This window comes from Clavelina lepadiformis, chromosome 1, assembly GCF_947623445.1.
Source record: "Clavelina lepadiformis chromosome 1, kaClaLepa1.1, whole genome shotgun sequence".
Lineage (NCBI taxonomy): Eukaryota > Metazoa > Chordata > Ascidiacea > Aplousobranchia > Clavelinidae > Clavelina > Clavelina lepadiformis.
The window spans coordinates 6,047,224-6,067,257 of NC_135240.1; the positions used below are offsets into that span (position 1 = coordinate 6,047,224).

The following is a 20,034-nucleotide window of genomic DNA, read 5'->3' on the forward strand; positions in this document are numbered from 1 at the left end:
TCCATAAAAAAGACATTATAGTCCCTATTTGTACTCTGTCCATAAGCTATGGATAATTTTTCACTTTATCTTTCATTTGAATGATTTAATAGGACTAGGCTATAGCCTACTGTAATAGAATATTTAGGTAGGTTTAGCAAATTTTTAAGTTTCTTTTAAAACAGGACAAGTGTCAAAATCTAGCCTCATTGCGCAACAGGTCTAAGGCAAGTGCACAACCACAGGATGCCTTTGTACGCTAGACCCCAGCTACTGAAATTATAACATCATCTGGTTGTTTACTTGAATATTAGATCTCAGTTATCTCTAGATATTTAATAGGCTACCGTATAGCACTGATAGCAAGCTGGGCGTAAAGGCTATATAGTCTAGTATTCCAATAACTTTATAACAGTGTCTATTTTATTGACAGCCAGGCACAAAATTGAAAAACGCCAGTTTTGTAATCAGTTGGCCAGTCACACAATTTATTTTCATTATTATGCATTATAAATGCTAATATATATGCCAATATACCACTTATACCAGTATTATACAGGCTTGGGTTGGGTTGCCAGTGTACAAAAAACCATGCTTTGCTGCTTATTCAAATCTAAATAAAACAAGTTACTTACAAGCCTACGAAATGTACAAAAAAATAATTATTTCACTCATATTCGTGCTGGTTTTGTCTTTTTCTGATTGATGTTTTTTTAACGTAGACAGCAGATGTTTTTGATATAAAATTTTTGGACGATTTTTGATCAATAAGTTCAACCTTATTCTACAAAACAACTCTTCAAGCATCACTGGAAAATGTGAGGTAAACTTAAACAAATTGTATCAGTCATGCAGTCGTTGAACATTTGATCTTCGATGTGTAGCTTTCCTGAAAACGAGTAGTATGCCCTGAAGTTTCAGATTACTTTAAACAAAATAACTACAACTAGGCTAGATTTGATTGGAAATAATTAAAAACCGACAGTACGTGCAAGCTGAGTAGCTAACTGAAAATAATTGAAAGTAACAGAATTTTTAATCTTTCAACTCAAAATGAAGCATTTAAAACTACAGTTACATTTTTTCATTATGTAAAAACCAACAACAATATATCACTTTCAATTACGAAAAAGGTGTCCTCATCTGGATTTCAATCTTAATATCTTAGAATGACTTAGTTTTGGCAACGTTATTTAAGTTTTAATAACTTCTGCACAGCAAGAAGCAATAGTGTTTGGATTGATTAGGCTCGTAATTTTCAGTTTGAGGCTTAAAAGACCGAATGTCAATGTTTTTTTAGTTCTAAGTATAACTGAAGGTAAATTTATTTAGTTGGCGTCTTGTGAGATTTAAATTGTCTTTTATCTGTCTTTCGATATTGATTGTGACTGATTGTCTCATTGTTTTTTATTAATTTTCTCCCATGTCAATATGTTTCGTAAAAATGACCAAATAATTTTGTTACAAAATGTGACATGCAATATTTACCCATTTCATTAGGTTAAACGACACAATTCGATGACATCGTCGGTCACATAAATAAGGTCAGGAGAAAAGCAAATGGTGCTTGTTAATTTTTTTTAACTTCAACTTCACATATTGACTAAACGTATTGATTCTCTTTTCTAGTGGCACTCTAAATAATATTATCTCTAAATATTCAAGTATTTTCAGATTTACCAGACTGACAACTGCCAAGTAAAAGCTTGGACTCGTTCTGGAATAGTGATGAAATAACGATTTTAGGTTGACAATGTTTAATTGTATCTATCCTGTTCATTATGCATGTTAATACGTATACTTACTATACATGACTATGCAGGTTTTTCTTAGGCCTAAGGTTTCATAAAAGTTCTGCTTTTTTCTCCCCAATCTATTGGCTTCAATTGCCAGGATGAGTTTTTGTAGAGATATTACTTTATACAATCTTTCCATGCTGTGCACATGACATGATCTGGCACAGATGGAGCCTTTAACAATAGCATCATCCAGACATCAGTCACATGGAGAAGTGCTGGGCATTATCGATGTCACAATCGGTGCCCAGTGAGAATCCGTTCATTTCATTAACTCCTTAAAATTCAACCCTGGCTTAGTGAAGTGAGTTGACTGATGGATTTGTTAACAGGGAGACTTGCTTTTTCGCAGCTTCGCAGATTTTCTGATGATTTTGATGAGCAAATAGTCTGAACCCAAATTATATACCCTGAATAGTTATTGTTATTCAACCCTAATTGTTAACCCATACAGGTAGATATAAAATTTCATACACGGATGACTTATTGATATTTCCATAGAAGTAAAAGCTGGTCTAAAAGTCTCAAACATTTACTGTACAATAGAATTATATTGATAAATGTTGAAACGTGGTTAAGAAGGTGTAAGAACATTCAGTTGAGCAAAGCAAATCATCAACGATGAATGGCCAGAATATTCCGGATTCATGGGACTCAGGATTAGATGGATCAGAAGTTGAAAATGCGACTTCTACATTTTCACAACTAAACATAGGCGCTAAACCATTCGTACCAAATGTGCATGCTGCGGCGTTTGTTCCATCGTTTAAGACTGCAGCATGTGCTTCTCCACCTCAAGATAGTGCTTCTCCTGTCCAGGAGAGCTTTTCTCCACCAGCAAGCTCTGATGAAGGCGATAAGGTCCTCATGAACTCCCATCAAGTCGATAAAGAGGCGGACCAACAAAATGCTCCTGAATCCGAAATGGAAACAGAAGTTAACGACCAAGAGGTCCAGGAAAAAGAAGTTGAAGAAATGCAGATCGAAGCTCAACCATCTGCTATAAAAATCGCACCTGTAGAAGCCCGACAGAGTTCGAGAGCTACCCCACCACCTCCTCCTGTAGAAACTGACGAGGAGGAAGGAAAGATGAAGGAAGACCATTTAAATGTTGTCTTCATCGGTCACGTCGATGCTGGAAAGTCAACAATCGGAGGCCAGATTATGTACCTCACTGGGATGGTGGACAAACGCACTCTGGAGAAGTATGAACGAGAGGCGAAAGAAAAGAATCGTGAAACTTGGTATCTCTCTTGGGCATTGGACACAAACCAGGAGGAAAGAGACAAAGGGAAAACTGTTGAGGTTGGAAGAGCATACTTTGAAACGGAAACAAAACATTTCACTATTCTTGATGCCCCTGGACACAGAAGTTTTGTTCCAAACATGATCGGAGGAGCATCACAGGCGGATGTTGCCGTGCTTGTCATATCCGCCCGACGAGGAGAATTTGAAACCGGCTTTGAACGCGGAGGACAAACTCGTGAGCATGCCATGTTGGCCAAGACAGCAGGAGTCCAGCATCTAGTTGTTCTTATCAATAAAATGGACGACCCGACTGTAAAGTGGAACAAAGTACGTTACGATGAGTGTAAAGAAAAACTCACTCCGTTTTTGAAGAAAGTCGGTTTCAACCCAAAGAAGGACATTCATTTTATGCCTTGCTCTGGACTCGCTGGAACCAACCTAAAAGAGTCAGATTTTTCCAAACATCCGTGGTATACTGATCTTCCTCTGATTCCTTACTTAGATAATCTTCCAACTGTTTCTCGTTCTGGTACGGGACCTGTTCGACTTCCGATTGTGGATAAGTACAAAGACATGGGGGTCATCGTGCTTGGAAAAATCGAGTCGGGAAGAATTTTTAAAGGCCAAAGTCTGATTCTGCAGCCCAATAAAAGAAAAGTAAAAGGTGACTTCATATTCAATGTTGTTTTTCTGCCAGATCTCCTGGTCATTTCTTTCAGGTAGATTGCTATTGTTGTGTTGCTAAGATAACTCTGTGTTTAGTATTGGGAATTCTCTCTGATGATGAAGAAACAGATTCATCAATCGCTGGTGAGAATGTAAAAATTCGACTCGATTCAGTTGAAGAGGAGGAAATTTCAAAGGTTTGCGAATGTTACACGCCTGTATATACAAACGTGTAGTTATCTGAGTCGTAATAACTTGAATCACTTTTTTCAAAGACTTGACTTGACTTTTTGATTACTTTTTAGCATTGTGGTAAAACAAATCTCTATTCTTTAGTTACTTGGTTATGACTCTGGTAAATACTAGGGAAGGGCCGATCAAATCAAATGCCTTCCAAATCGCCAAAATATTTGATCAATAATTTTTAGCAATTACATCACGTTACAAGCAAAATTTGGCAACGTTTTAATATAATTTTAACATTTGGTGCTGATGCGAATAGATTCGTCATTCGTTCATGTTGACCTTAATGATATTCGGATTCGCACGAACTCAAAAAATTGTACTCGCAGCACATCCCTAGCATTTACTGTATTCTTAACATAGCAAGAATAAAGTTTTAAACAAACTAGGGTTTCATTGCAGGGTTTTGTCCTTTGCTCACCTGACAACCTATGCAGTACCGGCACTACTTTCGATGCGCAGATTGCCATCATTGAATATAAGTCGATAATATGTGCTGGCTACAGTGCCATTCTACACATTCACACGTAAGCTGAATTTGGGATCTTAAAACTGATATATACTGTACAATAGTTGTTGCTTTTCCAACTGTTTTTTAGTATTTTTTTAAACTTAATTGACATAACTTCTATTGAAATTTAATTTAATTGTTGTTCCTGCGTTGAAGGTGTGTCGAGGAGGTCGTTATTAAGCAACTAATCTGCTTAATTGATCGTAAGACTGGCGAGAAGAAGAAGACAAGATTTGTGAAACAGGTTTTGATGCGATATAAATAAATTTTGTAGATCACAATTTTCTGTAACTACGCTCTACTGTAGAAAATAATGCGTAAATGTCCATCAAAAATGTAGAAGTTATATATTAACACGTTTTTTCATGACTTTGATACAAATTGACCGGGCATGTATTATCTATTGTGATTCCTTACACTTATTTCCAGGACCAAACTGTCATAGCTCGAATGCAGACACAAGGCTCGATTTGCATCGAAAGTTTTAAGAAATTTCCTCAGATGGGAAGGTTCACGTTGCGTGACGAAGGCCGAACAATCGCGATCGGAAAGGTGCTCAAATTGCTAGATTAAACGCAATTGGTCAGTCATTAAAATGAAAACGGCTGCCACGTTTTATATATTTTACTTCAAGCCTATGGTTTGTGTACTTATTTTTGTGAGGTGATGTATTAAAATGGTCTGCTGATGCTACTCTTAAATTTTCTACATTACCCCTTCCACTGGGAAATATAAAGAAAATCCTGCTACTGAACACCTGAAGTTATCTGTGCAATCCTGTATCGTTATATAGGAAACAATTTTTCAAACCTTATCAATTTTGGGTGAGAGTCTACTGAAACCGCTCAACGATATACCGTTATAATGTTGATATGTTTGTGATATAGCCCTGGACGTACCATCGCATCGCAGTTTGTTTTGTGCTGTATTTATATGGAGTGCTCTTTTAGCAATTATATTCTTTATTGCAGCAATAAAAATGTGCCATTGTAATGCCGCCGTTATTGGAATAATAGCCCAAGGTTTCAAATCGATTGTGAGTGAAGTGAGAAAGTTGTGGTTTACATAAATGTATGTTTATTGTCCAATCTAATATAGATTGATACCATTGCATTTGATAACACCTTGTAATTTATTATCTTTTCAGTTTGTCATGTATAAATGCCTGCTGCATGTGGTGTTGTATGCAAATTCTTTTGAATTTGTCTCTATTTGTAAACATTGCCAAGTTTAATTATGATGTCAATCACTATATCTTGCTGTTAGGAAATTTTGTCATGTCAAGTAAGAATTATGGTCATAGTTCGTGTTTTTCTTTCCCGTTCTGTGCCTTCTTCTCACTAGCTGAAAGTACGATTTTTTATTTCAAAACACTTAGTGGAAGCTTTTATCTCAAAATCGTTTTGAAATTTCATGATTTGACTTGAAAAATTTTACAAACACATACATCATAGGCGTTGCATAGTAACAATGGTTTGTAATGAAGTTGTCTGTGTCTAATATCTGCACACACACAACATATCAGAAACAACTTTCGCCTTTGAATGGCAGTTGGCAAAGTTTCGTGCGAAGCCAAAGTCATTGCACCATCAAGATGAACTCGTGCACCATTCATATTTTAGTACCATGAACTCTGTTAACGTAACAGTCATGGTTATTTGTTGTTGTTTATTTCGTGAGCTTTATGCATTTTTGCAGAATCGTTTTTTGTAGCTCGCAAATTTTGCTTTGTATGGCGGAATTCCCAAGTTATGTTTAAATGAACATAACCTCTTAAAATAAACTTGCTCGCTGTTTTGAGCGTAACATAATGGTGAACCCTTTGGTAAATTGGTTAGAATTACAGACGCCCATGAAAACCAAATTATGGTGCTGCAGTGGTTGTAAATTCATTTCCGGTGATTTTTTTTGGTGTGAAGAACATTTTGTACTTTTACTGGATGCTACTTATCAGTGGGCGACGACTCTTTTAAGCTGGTTGGAATAAAAACATGCAGACAACAAATTGTCTGAAATTTGATTTGCTCGTTGACATTCATCAAAAAACATTACAAGCAGGTTGCTTCAATGGTAAAAGCCAGCTGAGCAACAACCAGCCATTTTATTCAAGTTTATGCATCATGTCAACAATACAATGAAACAGAAATATATAAAGTACTTGGGAAGCTTGTGGCAGTCTTGCAGGCTACTTCTTGCTTGCTTGTTAAGCTACTTCTTGCTTTTTTTAACTCATGTACCTTTACAACTTGTGTATCGATATTTCTGGTGCAAGACGGCAAGATGTGTCGGAAAACATTTCATTAAAAGGAAGCATGAAATATACTGGAGAGAGCAATTTTGATCAAGAGATTGTGTTAGCAAGGTATCCGAACAAAAAAACACATCATAATAGCATCAGAAAACATAAAAAACACTTCCACGATTATGTATGGCAATCTACTGATCCCACTCATTTAAACAAAGGCCACTAGAAGCAAAGTTGTGAACTCAACGATGGCACTTATTGCTTAGATTTATATGAAAATTTCGATGTACTCTAGGTCCACTTTACACAGTTAATCTTGTAACCTGCTGTGTTATGATGTTATTTACAAACTTCTTTACTAACCAATGTCACATTTGAAAAGAATGAAATGAAAGATGTCGCAATATAATAACATGATAAGCCCATTCAAGGAAAATAACAAGTCTCATATACTCAGCTGTGTCCAAATGCAACTGTCGAAATTTAAAATGTGCAAGCAAAATGGAAAGGTACAAACCGTAATAATGTGTACCGTAACTACAAAGCATAATTTCACTGCCGACCTGTGTACAATAAACAGCTACAGTGGAGAGAAAACATTTTGCACCTCGAAAACAAAGCCTACACCTTTTGCCTTTCCTTAAGACTTTCATTTTCCTGCTTCAGACTCTGAAGTACTAGCGTTCTCTTTTCATCCATCGTCGCCATGTCTGTGAGTCCCTGCTGCAAACTGCTGATTTGCATACGTGCGGCCTACATAAACATAAGAATCAGTCAAAATTCGCATGCAATTATGTACCCGTAGACTACCACTCCAGTACTACTCTAGCATCAATTCTGAGTCCATGACATGCCTACATTGTGTCATGAAAAACAAATATCCAGAAAAAAGTCGTCTGCAGAAAATTGAACGTGTATACTGTATAACCACTAACCAGCTTACGGCGTACTTCACCCATATCTAATACTTGCCATAATATTTATAAATGACTGGTGTTTTTGTTAATAATGTTTATGTTTGTAATACAATTTAGCTGTCGCTCTTTAACTGGGTATTTGGGTAAATGTATTTAAAATGGCAAAAAAGCATCTGAAATGCAAACACTTTTGTACCATGTAATTGGGTGTTTGTTTCTTTTAGGTCATGCACTGTAACAGTTAAATTTTTTTTATTTATACTCATAAATGCCCCTTCATAAAATTTTACGCGTACTCTGAAATTATTGTAAAAAAATGGATAAGAAGAGAATATTTAAAAGGATTTAACATCGAAGTTACAGGAATCTTATTGGAATAAATAGCTTGTACCATACAATGCACACGGCAAGACTGACTTGAGCAGCCAAGACAATCTTACCTCTAACTGTTCAACCAATTCCACGTTAAACTTGGTCACGGTCTGATGGACTTGTTCCAAACGATCGTATTTTTGTCTTAGATCCTTGGCGTCGTCTTGTGGGGAGCCGTCACTCTCGTCAAATCCGAAAAGTTCTCCTTCTTCGAGCACCGAGTATTCAACTTCATAGACGCGCAACTTTTCCTCAATGTTGAGGTCGAATATCTGCGAGCGCAAGTTCAAAATGTCAAAGATGCCTCTTTCAACTGTGCTGTACAACTGTGTGAAACATATGAGGCGAGTTAATGAGGTGCATGAAAGCATCAGAGGGGAGGTAGCAGGTTGCGAAATAGAAGTTGCAGTGACTTGACACATAATATTATTTGTCACCATCACAGTTGTTAAACTTAACCATCATTGCTTTTAATTTCCGAAGTGTGGTAGACACCATACACCATAAGCTGCTATGGGGACATGTTTTTTTAAATAAAGAACAGAAAAATATCATCAATGGGATAAGTTAAAAGTGGCCAGAATAACCCCATCAAAGCAATAAGTTCTCATAACTTTCCTTAATTAACTAGATACAATCATGGTCTTATTCAAATATTTTCACTTGTTTTCCTCGTTGATCTTATTCATTTGATCAAATAACAGCAAGGTAAATATTGTTGAAGTTTACGCACTTCCGACAAAACCTGCTTCACGCTTGAATCATCCATGTCTGGAAGTTTATCTTTGAGATAACCGACGACTGATTCGAATCCATCTTCTTCCAGAATATTCTTCTTATGATGACTCAGAAGACACAATGCGGCTTTAAACAGAGCACTTGTCCCCTCAAGAAACAACAAATCTTCAACAGAAAAATTTGTCGTCACTTTTGCAAGTTTAAACTTTGTTTTTATTCCAACGAGGGGTTTTCAATGATCTGTGCCACAAAGAATCATCAAACTTTCTTCTGGCTGAAAAACATTCTACTCGTGCGAGAAAAATGATCTGTATCTTTTCAAAGAATTAACAGGATTGAAATAAATCACAAACGTACCGAAGATCCTGGCAGTGAATCCGAACGACAAGACGGAAGCGAACATGGTTAGAAACCAGGGAGCGGCAAACAGCATCATAGTGACGTCATTCTTCTCCAGGTGGTCGTACAGGTCCCTGGAATAACCACAAAGCAGTTGAAACAATTCGAAACGAAAGATTCCACGTAACCGCTACTAATCCATTCTACGTTGCCACAGGGCAGCGGTTCACGAAATAGGGCCTGTAAAATCTGGACTCCGCAAAGAGTTTTTAAGAATTCCATTCCATGCAAATATTAAAGTTGGCGTTCAAGTATTAATGAAAGTTACAACAACCGAATTAGCTACATTTGTGCAACTTGTATTACAGCTTGTAAACTCGGTAAGGTTGTATTGCAGCATACAGCTTTTAATGTGCAATATTGTAAGTACAATTCATTTATCTAAAACTTTATTGCGTGCTCTGAAAGGTTCCAAGCAAGTTTAAACAATCTTGAAGGGTTAAGCTGGAGTAAAAGCTTGGAAACTACTGCATAAGCCCAAGCACTGTTTGGTCAAATCTCTCATTGCTTTCACAAACTGTCTTGCATATTATGCTAGTAACTGGCGACACATACTTGTGGAAATCATGCAATAGTCTTGAGAGCTGGTAGACTGCAACACGTAAAGCCTCCATGTCTGGAAGATAAAGTTTACGACAGCCCATGCCTGCCATCAAGTGACACAACATTGAAAACGCTTCGTTAGAACTTTGCATCTGAAATTACAAAATATTCGCAGTGTAAATCACACTTTACCGATGCATTTAAAACCAGTAAATTTCAAAACAGCTATTGTAAGTATAGTAAGTGCACAATAACACTACAGACATGAAAATCAAGCATAAATGACAAATATGGCGTTTCTCACATGCATAAGTAGAAGTCCAGCTACAAAACTCAAACCCTGACAATAGCCAACATCGACATCAGCGAGGGAATAAGCTTTCAGTACGTTAAACAATGCAAGCTGCCCATTACCTAGCTGCTGGCTGTAGTATGGGTATGTTGGAAATGTTCGTCCTTGGACATAAAAAAAATCAAAATTATAGAAAACGAGTCAACTTTGGCAGAAGTGAACAATATAATTAAAATGAGAAGTGACTCGCTTTCAATTTTATAAAACATGGAAATTTGGTTATGCAGGAGCGGGCATTTTCAAATTCAGTCATGTGATTTGTCACTTTATAAATGAACTTTAAAAATCTACAAACATCACTTACCAAGGTCGATCAGTATCGCATGTTGTTCGCTGGTCAACAGTTTTAATAGTTCATGGTATGGGGTTTTAACAAGCTTGCACGTGCTTGTCAGTGGCCGTTGCGTGGACTCAAGTCGTAGCTTCCATTGCTCGTACAACATTGACCACACACGACCTCTTAAGGCACGTGGGACACCTGATGAAAAAGAAAATCCGCATTTCATTGTTGAAAAAAAAGTGCTATAACATTACTGAAATATTTACACATGTTAACTTCTGACTAAATGCAAGACAGTCTCACAATTTTGTTACGAAATATGTTTTGAATAATCGTAAGTGATCGTAAATCACAAAATAAGATTTTTTGACATTAAAAAAATTAACAGATTACCATTTGATATTTTATGCAAAGGATGACGCAACAACAATGAAGTGTACTAACCTTTTCTCACAGCTGCGTGTAGAACACTTTGATCAATCTTGTATTGGTTCCTCTCATCTGTTTCCAACAATTCAATCCAGACGTCGTTCATGGCTGGTGGACAAATGTCGGGTTCAGGATAATCTAGTTTCATGTTGGCCGGTACATTTGCGCTAGACCCATCCACTGAAAAATCACAACATATTTAACATCGGCTGCATCATGTTCGAACTTCTTTTTGCATATTCTATGATTTTGAATTCAGTTAAATGGAGGTAGTTACACTCGGATGACGATGAAATTCTATTGATTCTGTTCAAGATAATCTGATCCTGGATAGCCCGTCGCCATGCCAACCTCACCGCTTCGGGAGTGTTTATGATTGACGTTGGCTTCAGGTACTCACTCAAGCTTGGTGAATCAAACGCTGCAACGGGAAAAATGAAGAGCAAATGGGTTCAATCGGTGCAAAAATTTTGTTACTTATAGCTTCTGCTGAATGAGTAAATATAATTTTTATTTTTGTAGAGAGCACATACTTTTCGATCCCTTCCTCTTTCTCGGAGTGCCAATTTTGTAGAACATCTCCTGATGGATTGTAAGCTTCTTTCCGGTTGAGTGGCCACGGAGATGCGGTGACAAGTCTTTCAGAACTGGGGTGGACGAGCGAGATTGAGCAGGGGTGGACTCCGTTGAAATGCTGCGCGAGAAAACTTAAACGTCAATTACACGACACAGGACGTCAAAGCATGTGATCATAGTGGGGAGCATTTAATGTTTAATTATATCGTTGATTGTGTAAAACATTTTAACTGAAAACCAAAAGCAAACATACGCAGTAGAAAAAACAAGCAACAATTTACACGAAACATTATAATTCAGATTGAGAAAATTTAATTAATTGTAATAAATTTTCTTAAATGATTGTGACAGCAAAAAAGACATGCTGGAGTGCTGGACAATGTAATTAATTCCTGCAAGTTGCAAAGAGTTTTTTGTTCTTGTTGAGGTTAAATGCTATTAATAATATACACAAGCATAGCAAACAATCAATCAAACTCATATAACAATCCTAGTATAGCACGATACGGTTAATCAGAGAAAATGATTTTCTGTTAAAAACAAAATTGTCCGTCATGTTGCTGAAAACCTCAAGTACTCACAAACAACAACAACAAACCAAAAATCAAGTTTATTTGATTAATACAAGACCCTTGCACGCATTTCCTATCTACCCTTGCTTTTACCGCAGGTTCCTACAATCCAGTTTTGATACGGATCCCATGAAAAATTTTTCGTTGCCAAAGATATCACTAAACTCGGGATTATGATGATGAAGATGACATTTTGTTGACGCCGGAGCTTCTCGACTTCCATCGAGTGGATGTGGCAATCCAGCGTTAAGAGGACAGAAAGAGGTGCTTCCAGAGTAAACCTCTCGAAATGCGGAATCTCTTCTCCTGGCAATCTGAGGAGACTTATCTGCTCTGGTGGTTGAAGCGCATCCATCATGGACGGAGTTTTTAGAAGATGAGTTGTTGTTGGAGTGATCGGCAACAAAGAATAAGCCGCGGTCATCTTCATCGGCTGAGTCATCTGTTGTGTGGTCTGTGGAGGAGTCCACTATCAATGGAAATGGGTTGAGAGAGACTCGAGGTCTGTTTCGGTGATTATTTGGCCGAGTTCTCGTGCCACATTTTACAGACATGGCGCGCTCCGATGGTGCTGATGATTTTACTTGACTCTTGAAAAGATTCGTGAGAGAAAATCGAGATGGAGTGAGAGTCTTGATGTCGTCACCTTCCGCTTCCGGTGACTCCTTCACTTCGGATAAAAGTCGTCCGAGTCGACGTAGAAAAGGACTCGAGTAACTGTTGTGTCGGGAATTATTACGTTATGATACAATCACGCAAACATGTAATACATTTTAAAATGCGACTTGGACATAGAAAATGGCAGCACAGGAAAAAGCAGGTTAGCAGTCGAGCACAATACTTTTCATTTGAGAATATAATGTTTAAAATGCTCTGTCGGAGTTCAAATTTTTTAATAATTTGCGATTAATTTCAAAAGTTATGATATTATTCAGCATAAATTTGTTAAAATACAACAAACATCATAAAAGTAGCTTCCATACCTTCTAGAATTCATATTTGAAGCTGATGTTTTTGCAACTGAAGGCGCCGGAACTGATTCGGAATTATCTTGATTTAGCTGAAGTTTTCTTCGAACATTTAAGGAACTTTGATCAATAGAACCTGCCTCTGCTGTCTTAGATCTGGACCACAAACAAAAAAATGGTATGAAGCGACGAATATTAATCACAGCTTGTAGCAAAAGAAGCTCAAAAAACTGATATAAAGTTTCATCTTCATGGCAATTTCAACAACAACTAGACAAAAAACTATAGTCTTCCTCTGCAAAGGTTCCAGCATTAGAAATATTTTGGACTGTACCGCCAAAAAACTTAATAACACTTGCGCAAATATAACTAAACGATCAATTTGCACTTAACACTCCTGAATGCAAAGAAATAGTTTTATATCATCTTTATGACACGACATATTAAACCAAACAGGTTAAGTCATTACCGAGGTCGAATGGGTTCAGGCAGGGCAATATTTCTGCTTCCTTCTCCACCAACTAGAGGAGAGACGTCAGTGAAACTCGCAGGACTTCCGGAACGATTTCTTGAGCGTTTTGCTTGAGCTGTCGCAGTATTGTTAGAGACTGGGGTGGAAGGTGCAGAACGTGGAACATCCTAAATTTCACATTTCAGCTTAATTTTTTCTCTATGATGGATCTTGTTATGAAGTATTTTTCTTGACGTACAAAATATACTGAGCTGCAATGATATGTGGCAAATTGAAAAGGATTTTGATTTGTGAGAATACAAGTAATAGATTTTAATATCTGCAAATCCTAATCTAATTCAAATCTCTTAACTCTGCCCACTGTGCTTAATCAAAGTGAAAGAAGGCAATCATGCTTGAAGCTGTCACCTTGTTGACAAAAACAATAACAATATGCTTCTTTTTCATGTATAGACAATTGCTATAATAAACTGTCTTTAGAGCCAATTATACAACGGAAAAGTTAAGAAACTTCCTTTGTTAATAGGAAATATAATATTCCGTCCAAATCTACTTGCAAAGATTCGTCTTTGTCAGAACATCGAATTAGCAGATATTGGTAATAAATATTCAAATTCATGTTTCATTGCGCACAGCTCTGCTCATGCAAATTATAGTTTAATGATGAAACAGTTTTAAAGCCAGACCACACGCTTAAAGTGAATGTTTAGGAACTCACAGCAAAAGTAAACTTGAACTTGTCCACCGGACTCACAATATGATGTTCAGCTTCCTGTTGTAATTCCTGCATCTTCTGGATACCCTGTCATGTGGTAATTGTCAGATAAACGTCAAAGACAGGATGGGGCAAACCAACAACCGTGTCATACACAAAGAGGCGTAGACGCAGTGAATTTGGGTATCCGATATACCGCAAGTTATTATAACACATGATGTGAGCATTACGCGTTGGGTGTGTGCACGTATGTTGCTGCCTTTTACAAGGTTATCCTACTACAATGCACTTCAAAACTTATGTGGCATGAGCATGATTGTTAACTTATTAATAACTACTTTCAGTACAGACATATATTTTAGAAATATGTGATTAGCAAAACCACAACTATAAGTTGTATAGCTATCTTATGTAAATTTCACATTATCATCAAACCAGTTCATTACCACATAAACTTGGCGCTAGTAAACAATAAGATTTTCCAATCCACCATAAATCATCTTACATCTTACAAATAAGGAAATACCAGTATAGAAATGAGGCTAAAACATCAGCAGCAGAATAATTAAAATAACTCGCTATACCTTTCCCAGAAAGTTTTCGAAGCTTGTAAATGACTTTTTAGCACGACTCTTAATCAATGTTATTTTCTTGCTAACAACATTGGCACCGTTTGAATCTCTCAACTAAAAACAAAATATTTACCCTGCCAGAGACATTACAACAAGATGGCAAAATAAACAAATAGCTGTTAGTAACAAAACCATTTGCTCTGTTAAACACCGAGCAATTTCATTGTTGGTGTATGAAGTAACGCAGTCGTTGATGTGGGTTGTCACATAACAATAAATCACCTGTTTAATTCTGATGTCATGTTCACGCTGTTTTTCTTCAAACATTTGTCGAGCGATATCCATAACAATCACGAGGTGCTCGTAATGTGTCTTTGGGGGTTCCTCTTTGCAACGCTCCTAAATCAATATTCTTTCAGTCATAAAACTAGCTTTTATTTTTTCAATAAATATTCTAATTTACTCTGTAGGTTTGTTCTTGAACACAAACAAAAATGATGGATTCTGACTTCTTTAAAATGTTTAAAGGTCAAATCCTTTAGTTTGGCTTTCGGTAGCAATTAAGATGAACCTATAAAACTAATAATTTCCCACCCCAATATTACGCCATACATGGCCTGTCTTCATATTAGGTTACGCTATGTAACTAGAAACCCAACACCAATGAGTTATCATAGGCAAAGGTGTTGTATCTTACACCCATGAAACACTGTGACTATTTATTACATAAGAAAAATGATGAAACTACCCAGTAAAAGGTGACAAACAAACTTTTAAAGCCAACTTAATAGAAGTACTGGCCAACTGCACTTCTCATAAAACACTGCCGAATCAGCCTGAAAGCTTTATGGCTGCTCCATGAGCTTTAGAAAGGCCCAGCAGAGCTCTGTAGTAAAACATTGGCGATATATTTAATTATTCATTTCTAAAGCATTTGACCATCAACACATAACTGAGAGTGTATCACATGATTGTACGTAAGTACAAATTAGAAATCAAATTGGCAGCACATGTATCAGAAAAGTGACATGATTCCAGTTAGTATGCCGAGCCTTGAAATACTAGCTACAATGACAAGACCACGACAAATACCCCGTTACTTAAATAAACTTACCATTGTTTTGTACACAGCCATACAATGCACGACTGATTTTATTCAAAAATTTATAAAAACAAAGAATAAACTAAGCGAGCTAGCACTGAGACACACGCATGGCGTATGTTAAGTTGCAAGCAATGTATAGAACTAAGCAAATTTAGAAAATAGACATACCTCAATTCTCTGCTTTGCCCTTTTCTGGTCAGCATCACAAAAGAATTCAGCCACACACTTGGCTGCCAAGGTAACTCCGCGCTCCACCCACGATGCATCTGCACTGCTACCAGATGTGGAGTGGATACGTTTGCATAAGCTGTGAAATTTCTTCATTGGGTCAGGTCCATGGTTACACGTGTGGCAAGCTTGCCGTAACGCCAACATTATCTCATCACACTGTGACAAAATAAATAAGAAATCAACAAAAAAGCAACAACTTAAAAATCAATTAAAATATTTTGGACATTGTCTGTCATCACAATGCAGTCTCCAATTCCAATTTCATCCTAAGAGGTTTAAATTTATTAAATGTGGAATTGTTTATTTGCTGATATTAGTTTGACACAATATGCCAGTCTTATCATTTCTTCAGTTGCCATACTTCAAAAATTCTGCACTAAGTTCTAAATATGTTTCAATATCAACAATCAAACAGGTTGCTTGGCTGGACAAAGCTTTGAATTATTGATAAGATCAAGCCAACTAGAACTGTCTCTTTAGACAAAAGACTCACCACGTTGTCATCAGCGCATTTAAAGAGAAAACACTTAAACTTGAATTCGTCTTGGATGCTGCTGTGATGATGATGGCGATCTTTGACAAATACACCAAAGTGGTCTTTACACTTGCTGCCCTGTAAGTATTCGCAAGAAAATATTGACATATTTACACATGGAAGAAACATGGGATTCTGTTTTGCATTGCTAGTTACACTCTTGACATTTATACTGAAACACTGTTTTTTAATCTGTATGTGAGTATCATTAACAAACGATGATCACAAAGCGGTGCATATGTAGTGAAGAACCATACTAACGTCACATTTATGGCACTTTTTTCCACAATGAAAAGTACTTAAGGAAGAGAGCTGGAACTGATCTTGTAGTTTTTTGTTTTTATGTGCTGGAGAAATTGTGCTAACTAAATGTAGATTACTGAATACAGCATTTGTGTATATGATATAAATTAATACTAAGTAAATGATAACATTGATACTGTTTCACTGCCAGTACGGTATTGGGGCATGTATGCTGGCGCAGTCGGCTAAACAAACAACTTCTAATTAATTTATTTGCTTCAAAGAACTAAGAAGCAGGAACAAAATTCTCCAATGGACAATCAACTGCCAGCAGACTACAATAGCCACAAATATTACCTGACAGCATCGCTGTATGTCTACGAAATGAATCTCGACGTTTCGAGAAGTCAGGTCTGGACATATGAGGGTGACAGATTGCTTTCCAATCTATGACAACAAATACAGGAAAAATTTCAAGTCATAGTTCTTCAAACTGTAACCAGTGAGGTAATGAGCACACTACAAATAGACGTTAGCTATACACTATCTACTTCCTACCAGACTGAAATAATTGTCAACAATAGGGTGCAATTGACAGCATGATATCTACAATGACAGGGGTGCATACCTGCAGTAGTCGAGTTTTGTTTTTATCAAAACCCAAGGAAGCAGCTGTGGACGGTTCACTACAATGCCGGGTTCTTCCTTTACGCCTTTTCATGGCGGCGATTTGGCTGATGTCCGTTGAATTGCATCTTTGTCTGACCTCATCCAATGAAGGACGACGATCTTTAATCTCAAGAGAATTTCTAATATGACAAGAACACAATTCTGTAAAAAGGCTACATAATTTAATTAAAACTCTCTACAAAATACCGGGGTATCAGGAAAAATAAATTAATGCAGTTATCTTCAGCTAAAAGAAAAAGTTTGAACAGATTTTCATTTCTGATCTAAATTAACAAACAAAGTTGGTATCAGACGAATGCAATACTGACATCCGCTGGAACTACAGTATTTATGATATATTAACCGATGCTGCATACATTTGAATGGGATGAAGAAGCTCTGATGTCATCATTGAGTTTTCGTGGTGATCGTTTTTATGCTCGTGGATATTGCCGTTTTCATAACTCTGGTTCTGTGAAGTTTTCAATTCTGTTTTACCGCATTAAAAAATATCCATGCAAAGTTTTAACAATCAAGAGCTTTCTAAAATTACATCAGTTTATTATCAAATTATAAGGTAACGTACACAGCAAGACAACTAGGTATGACAGTTCCAACAAACGAAAAAACATTCAGAAATTTTACCAAGGCATTTATCATTTTCATTTCTTCCATACGTGCAACATGCTTCATCTCTAGTGAGTGGTATTTGCCAACAGCTTCATCAACAAAGTTGTATGGTTGTTGTTCGTGCTTCACTTGAAGCTTTCCCAGCAACATCACCTCAAATCTATGAGACACAAACAGTTAAAAGTCTCAAAATCTGGTCTGTGTAATCCATATATGTTCGCATGAAGCCATCAGCCACAAAAAAGTCAACGCGACAGTGTAAGTTATCTCTGTAAACGCAATGGCTAACCTTACAGAATCTAAATCCTCCAATTTAACATTTCTGCTAATCATACTTGCAGATGGTGATGAATTTTTGTGCCAAGATATAAATTTATTAAGAGTTTCCCCAACTTCATCAATCTGAATCAAAGCAAAAATATGTGTAAGTTTTATCATCATAATATTACAAAACAAATTATACTAAACATTAACCCAGCATTTATAAGATTTAGTATCTTACCAAAGAAACATCATTTTCATAAAACACATGACATTCCAAGGGATTTTCTAATCCTTTATCAACGAAAAAAGAGAAGCAACGCCTCTCATAATCGGTGGCAGAAGTAATCTCTACAATTTTTTCAAGAGGCAGTTTTAAAGGTAAAATTCCAAAGCAATGTTGGCTCTCTTCTTCGTCTGTGGCAGTGTCAGTTGGTGCAAGAGGATGGTTAAGGTTTGATATCGCAGTCAGTCTGTTGCTTGCTTTCGTGTCAGAAATAACGGCCCCAGAAGCATTTTCCGACAAATCTATCAACACCTTCTCTTCTTTTGCAACACTGACAAAATCTTGATCGACGGTAAGTGCACAGAATTGCGGCTTTCGACGATACTTCACTGCTGCCGTCAGCCACCGTGACATAACAGATGCATAGGAACGGTGCAAATTAAGTTGGCCCATGTACTCAAGGAAGTAAGTGCGCTTTACTGGAGGTTGTAAGTCATTTTTATGATCCATGGTGCAAGTACATAAACACTGCTCTAAATGCAAAAATATTTCTTTGCTTCAATAACCACAGGCTTTAATGATAACCACTAACAATCAACAAAGGCATCCAGCTTTGCAAGGCTTTTTCATGTACTAAAAACGCATACTTTTCTGGCATATGCCCTTTCACTATATTACTGTAGATGCAATTAAGAAATAGTAGCAACATACAGAAAAGCTGTAAGTTTAACAAAAACTTTGTTTGATTATGAAAAAAATATTCGCCAGTAAAGCGGCGACCTTGGCCTGCTTGTTTCCTTTATAATAAAACTCCTCCATATGGCACCATACCACTGTGCTGTATTCCCTGGCCTACTGATTTGCAAAATGAAGCTTAGGTTAGCTTCTGATGCAAAGCCCTACCTGCTGGCTGCTGTACAGTGAAATCGCAAATCAAAACAATGTTTGGCAAAAACGAAAACATAGATAGTCCGGAACAAAGCTATTCCGTTGTGTAAAACCCATATGACACTGTCAGGGTCAGACTGCAGAGCTTAACGCTTATCTCGAAACGTTATTAAACCGAATTTGCAGAGGTCATATGAGGCATATGAACGATAGCACGCAATAAACAGCAAACTACTATCTCTCGGGCTTAATAAACAAGTCAAAAGCGCCGCGAATTTCACAACGAAAACACTTATTTCCTTCGCGCACCTGCTACGAAGTCAATAGGAGAAGCGTGCAGTCATGTTTGAATAACATTCACCAGCGATAGCATGACGTAATGTTTGGCAAATTGTTGGAAGCACTTCGGTTGCGCAAACAATCGGTTTCGCCCGTCACAAGCTCATAGGATTAGGAATCATTTCACTTCGTGTTTCTATTGTTTTAATTCTTAGAAATTTGATAAGCAACTAATCGGTAATTAATTGGTATTTTGTTTGTAGCTATTGCTTGTCCAATCACCGCATTTGTGAAATCATAAAAGCGACAATAGTTTTATCACAGACAAAATATTGCAATATTTTACTTATCTCAAAAGTATCTCGTGTAGTAGA

General features: G+C 36.9%; 2 protein-coding genes across 4 annotated transcripts; one reads left to right on the plus strand and one right to left on the minus strand.

The window, feature by feature from the left end:
• The first annotated feature begins 2,045 nt into the window (after positions 1-2,045).
• LOC143462564 (eukaryotic peptide chain release factor GTP-binding subunit ERF3A-like) lies at positions 2,046-7,307 on the plus strand. The gene is made up of 5 exons (XM_076961167.1): positions 2,046-3,687; positions 3,786-3,886; positions 4,335-4,459; positions 4,600-4,687; positions 4,873-7,307. The coding sequence occupies exons 1-5, from the start codon at positions 2,397-2,399 to the stop codon at positions 5,014-5,016; spliced, it is 1,749 nt and encodes a 582-aa protein (XP_076817282.1). The 5' UTR covers positions 2,046-2,396; the 3' UTR covers positions 5,017-7,307.
• LOC143460608 (TBC1 domain family member 1-like) lies at positions 6,503-19,218 on the minus strand. Of its 3 annotated transcripts, XM_076958559.1 has the most exons (24): positions 18,509-19,218; positions 18,296-18,408; positions 18,022-18,166; positions 17,754-17,848; positions 17,336-17,516; positions 17,065-17,154; positions 16,423-16,542; positions 15,867-16,085; positions 14,876-14,992; positions 14,606-14,707; positions 14,025-14,108; positions 13,304-13,473; positions 12,850-12,990; positions 11,960-12,583; positions 11,252-11,412; positions 10,996-11,139; positions 10,734-10,898; positions 10,314-10,487; positions 9,962-10,113; positions 9,670-9,809; positions 9,073-9,188; positions 8,711-8,880; positions 8,046-8,249; positions 6,503-7,441 (listed from the first exon to the last, which is right to left on the minus strand). In XM_076958559.1, the coding sequence occupies exons 1-24, from the start codon at positions 19,001-19,003 to the stop codon at positions 7,310-7,312; spliced, it is 4,254 nt and encodes a 1,417-aa protein (XP_076814674.1). In that variant the 5' UTR covers positions 19,004-19,218; the 3' UTR covers positions 6,503-7,309. The 3 variants fall into 3 exon arrangements, with proteins under 3 accessions (XP_076814674.1, XP_076815365.1, XP_076816125.1); XM_076959250.1 differs by lacking the exon at positions 11,960-12,583 and having other exon boundaries at positions 18,509-19,214; XM_076960010.1 differs by lacking the exons at positions 18,296-18,408; positions 18,509-19,218 and having other exon boundaries at positions 17,754-17,865; positions 18,022-18,158.
• Between the last annotated feature and the right edge of the window lie 816 nt (positions 19,219-20,034).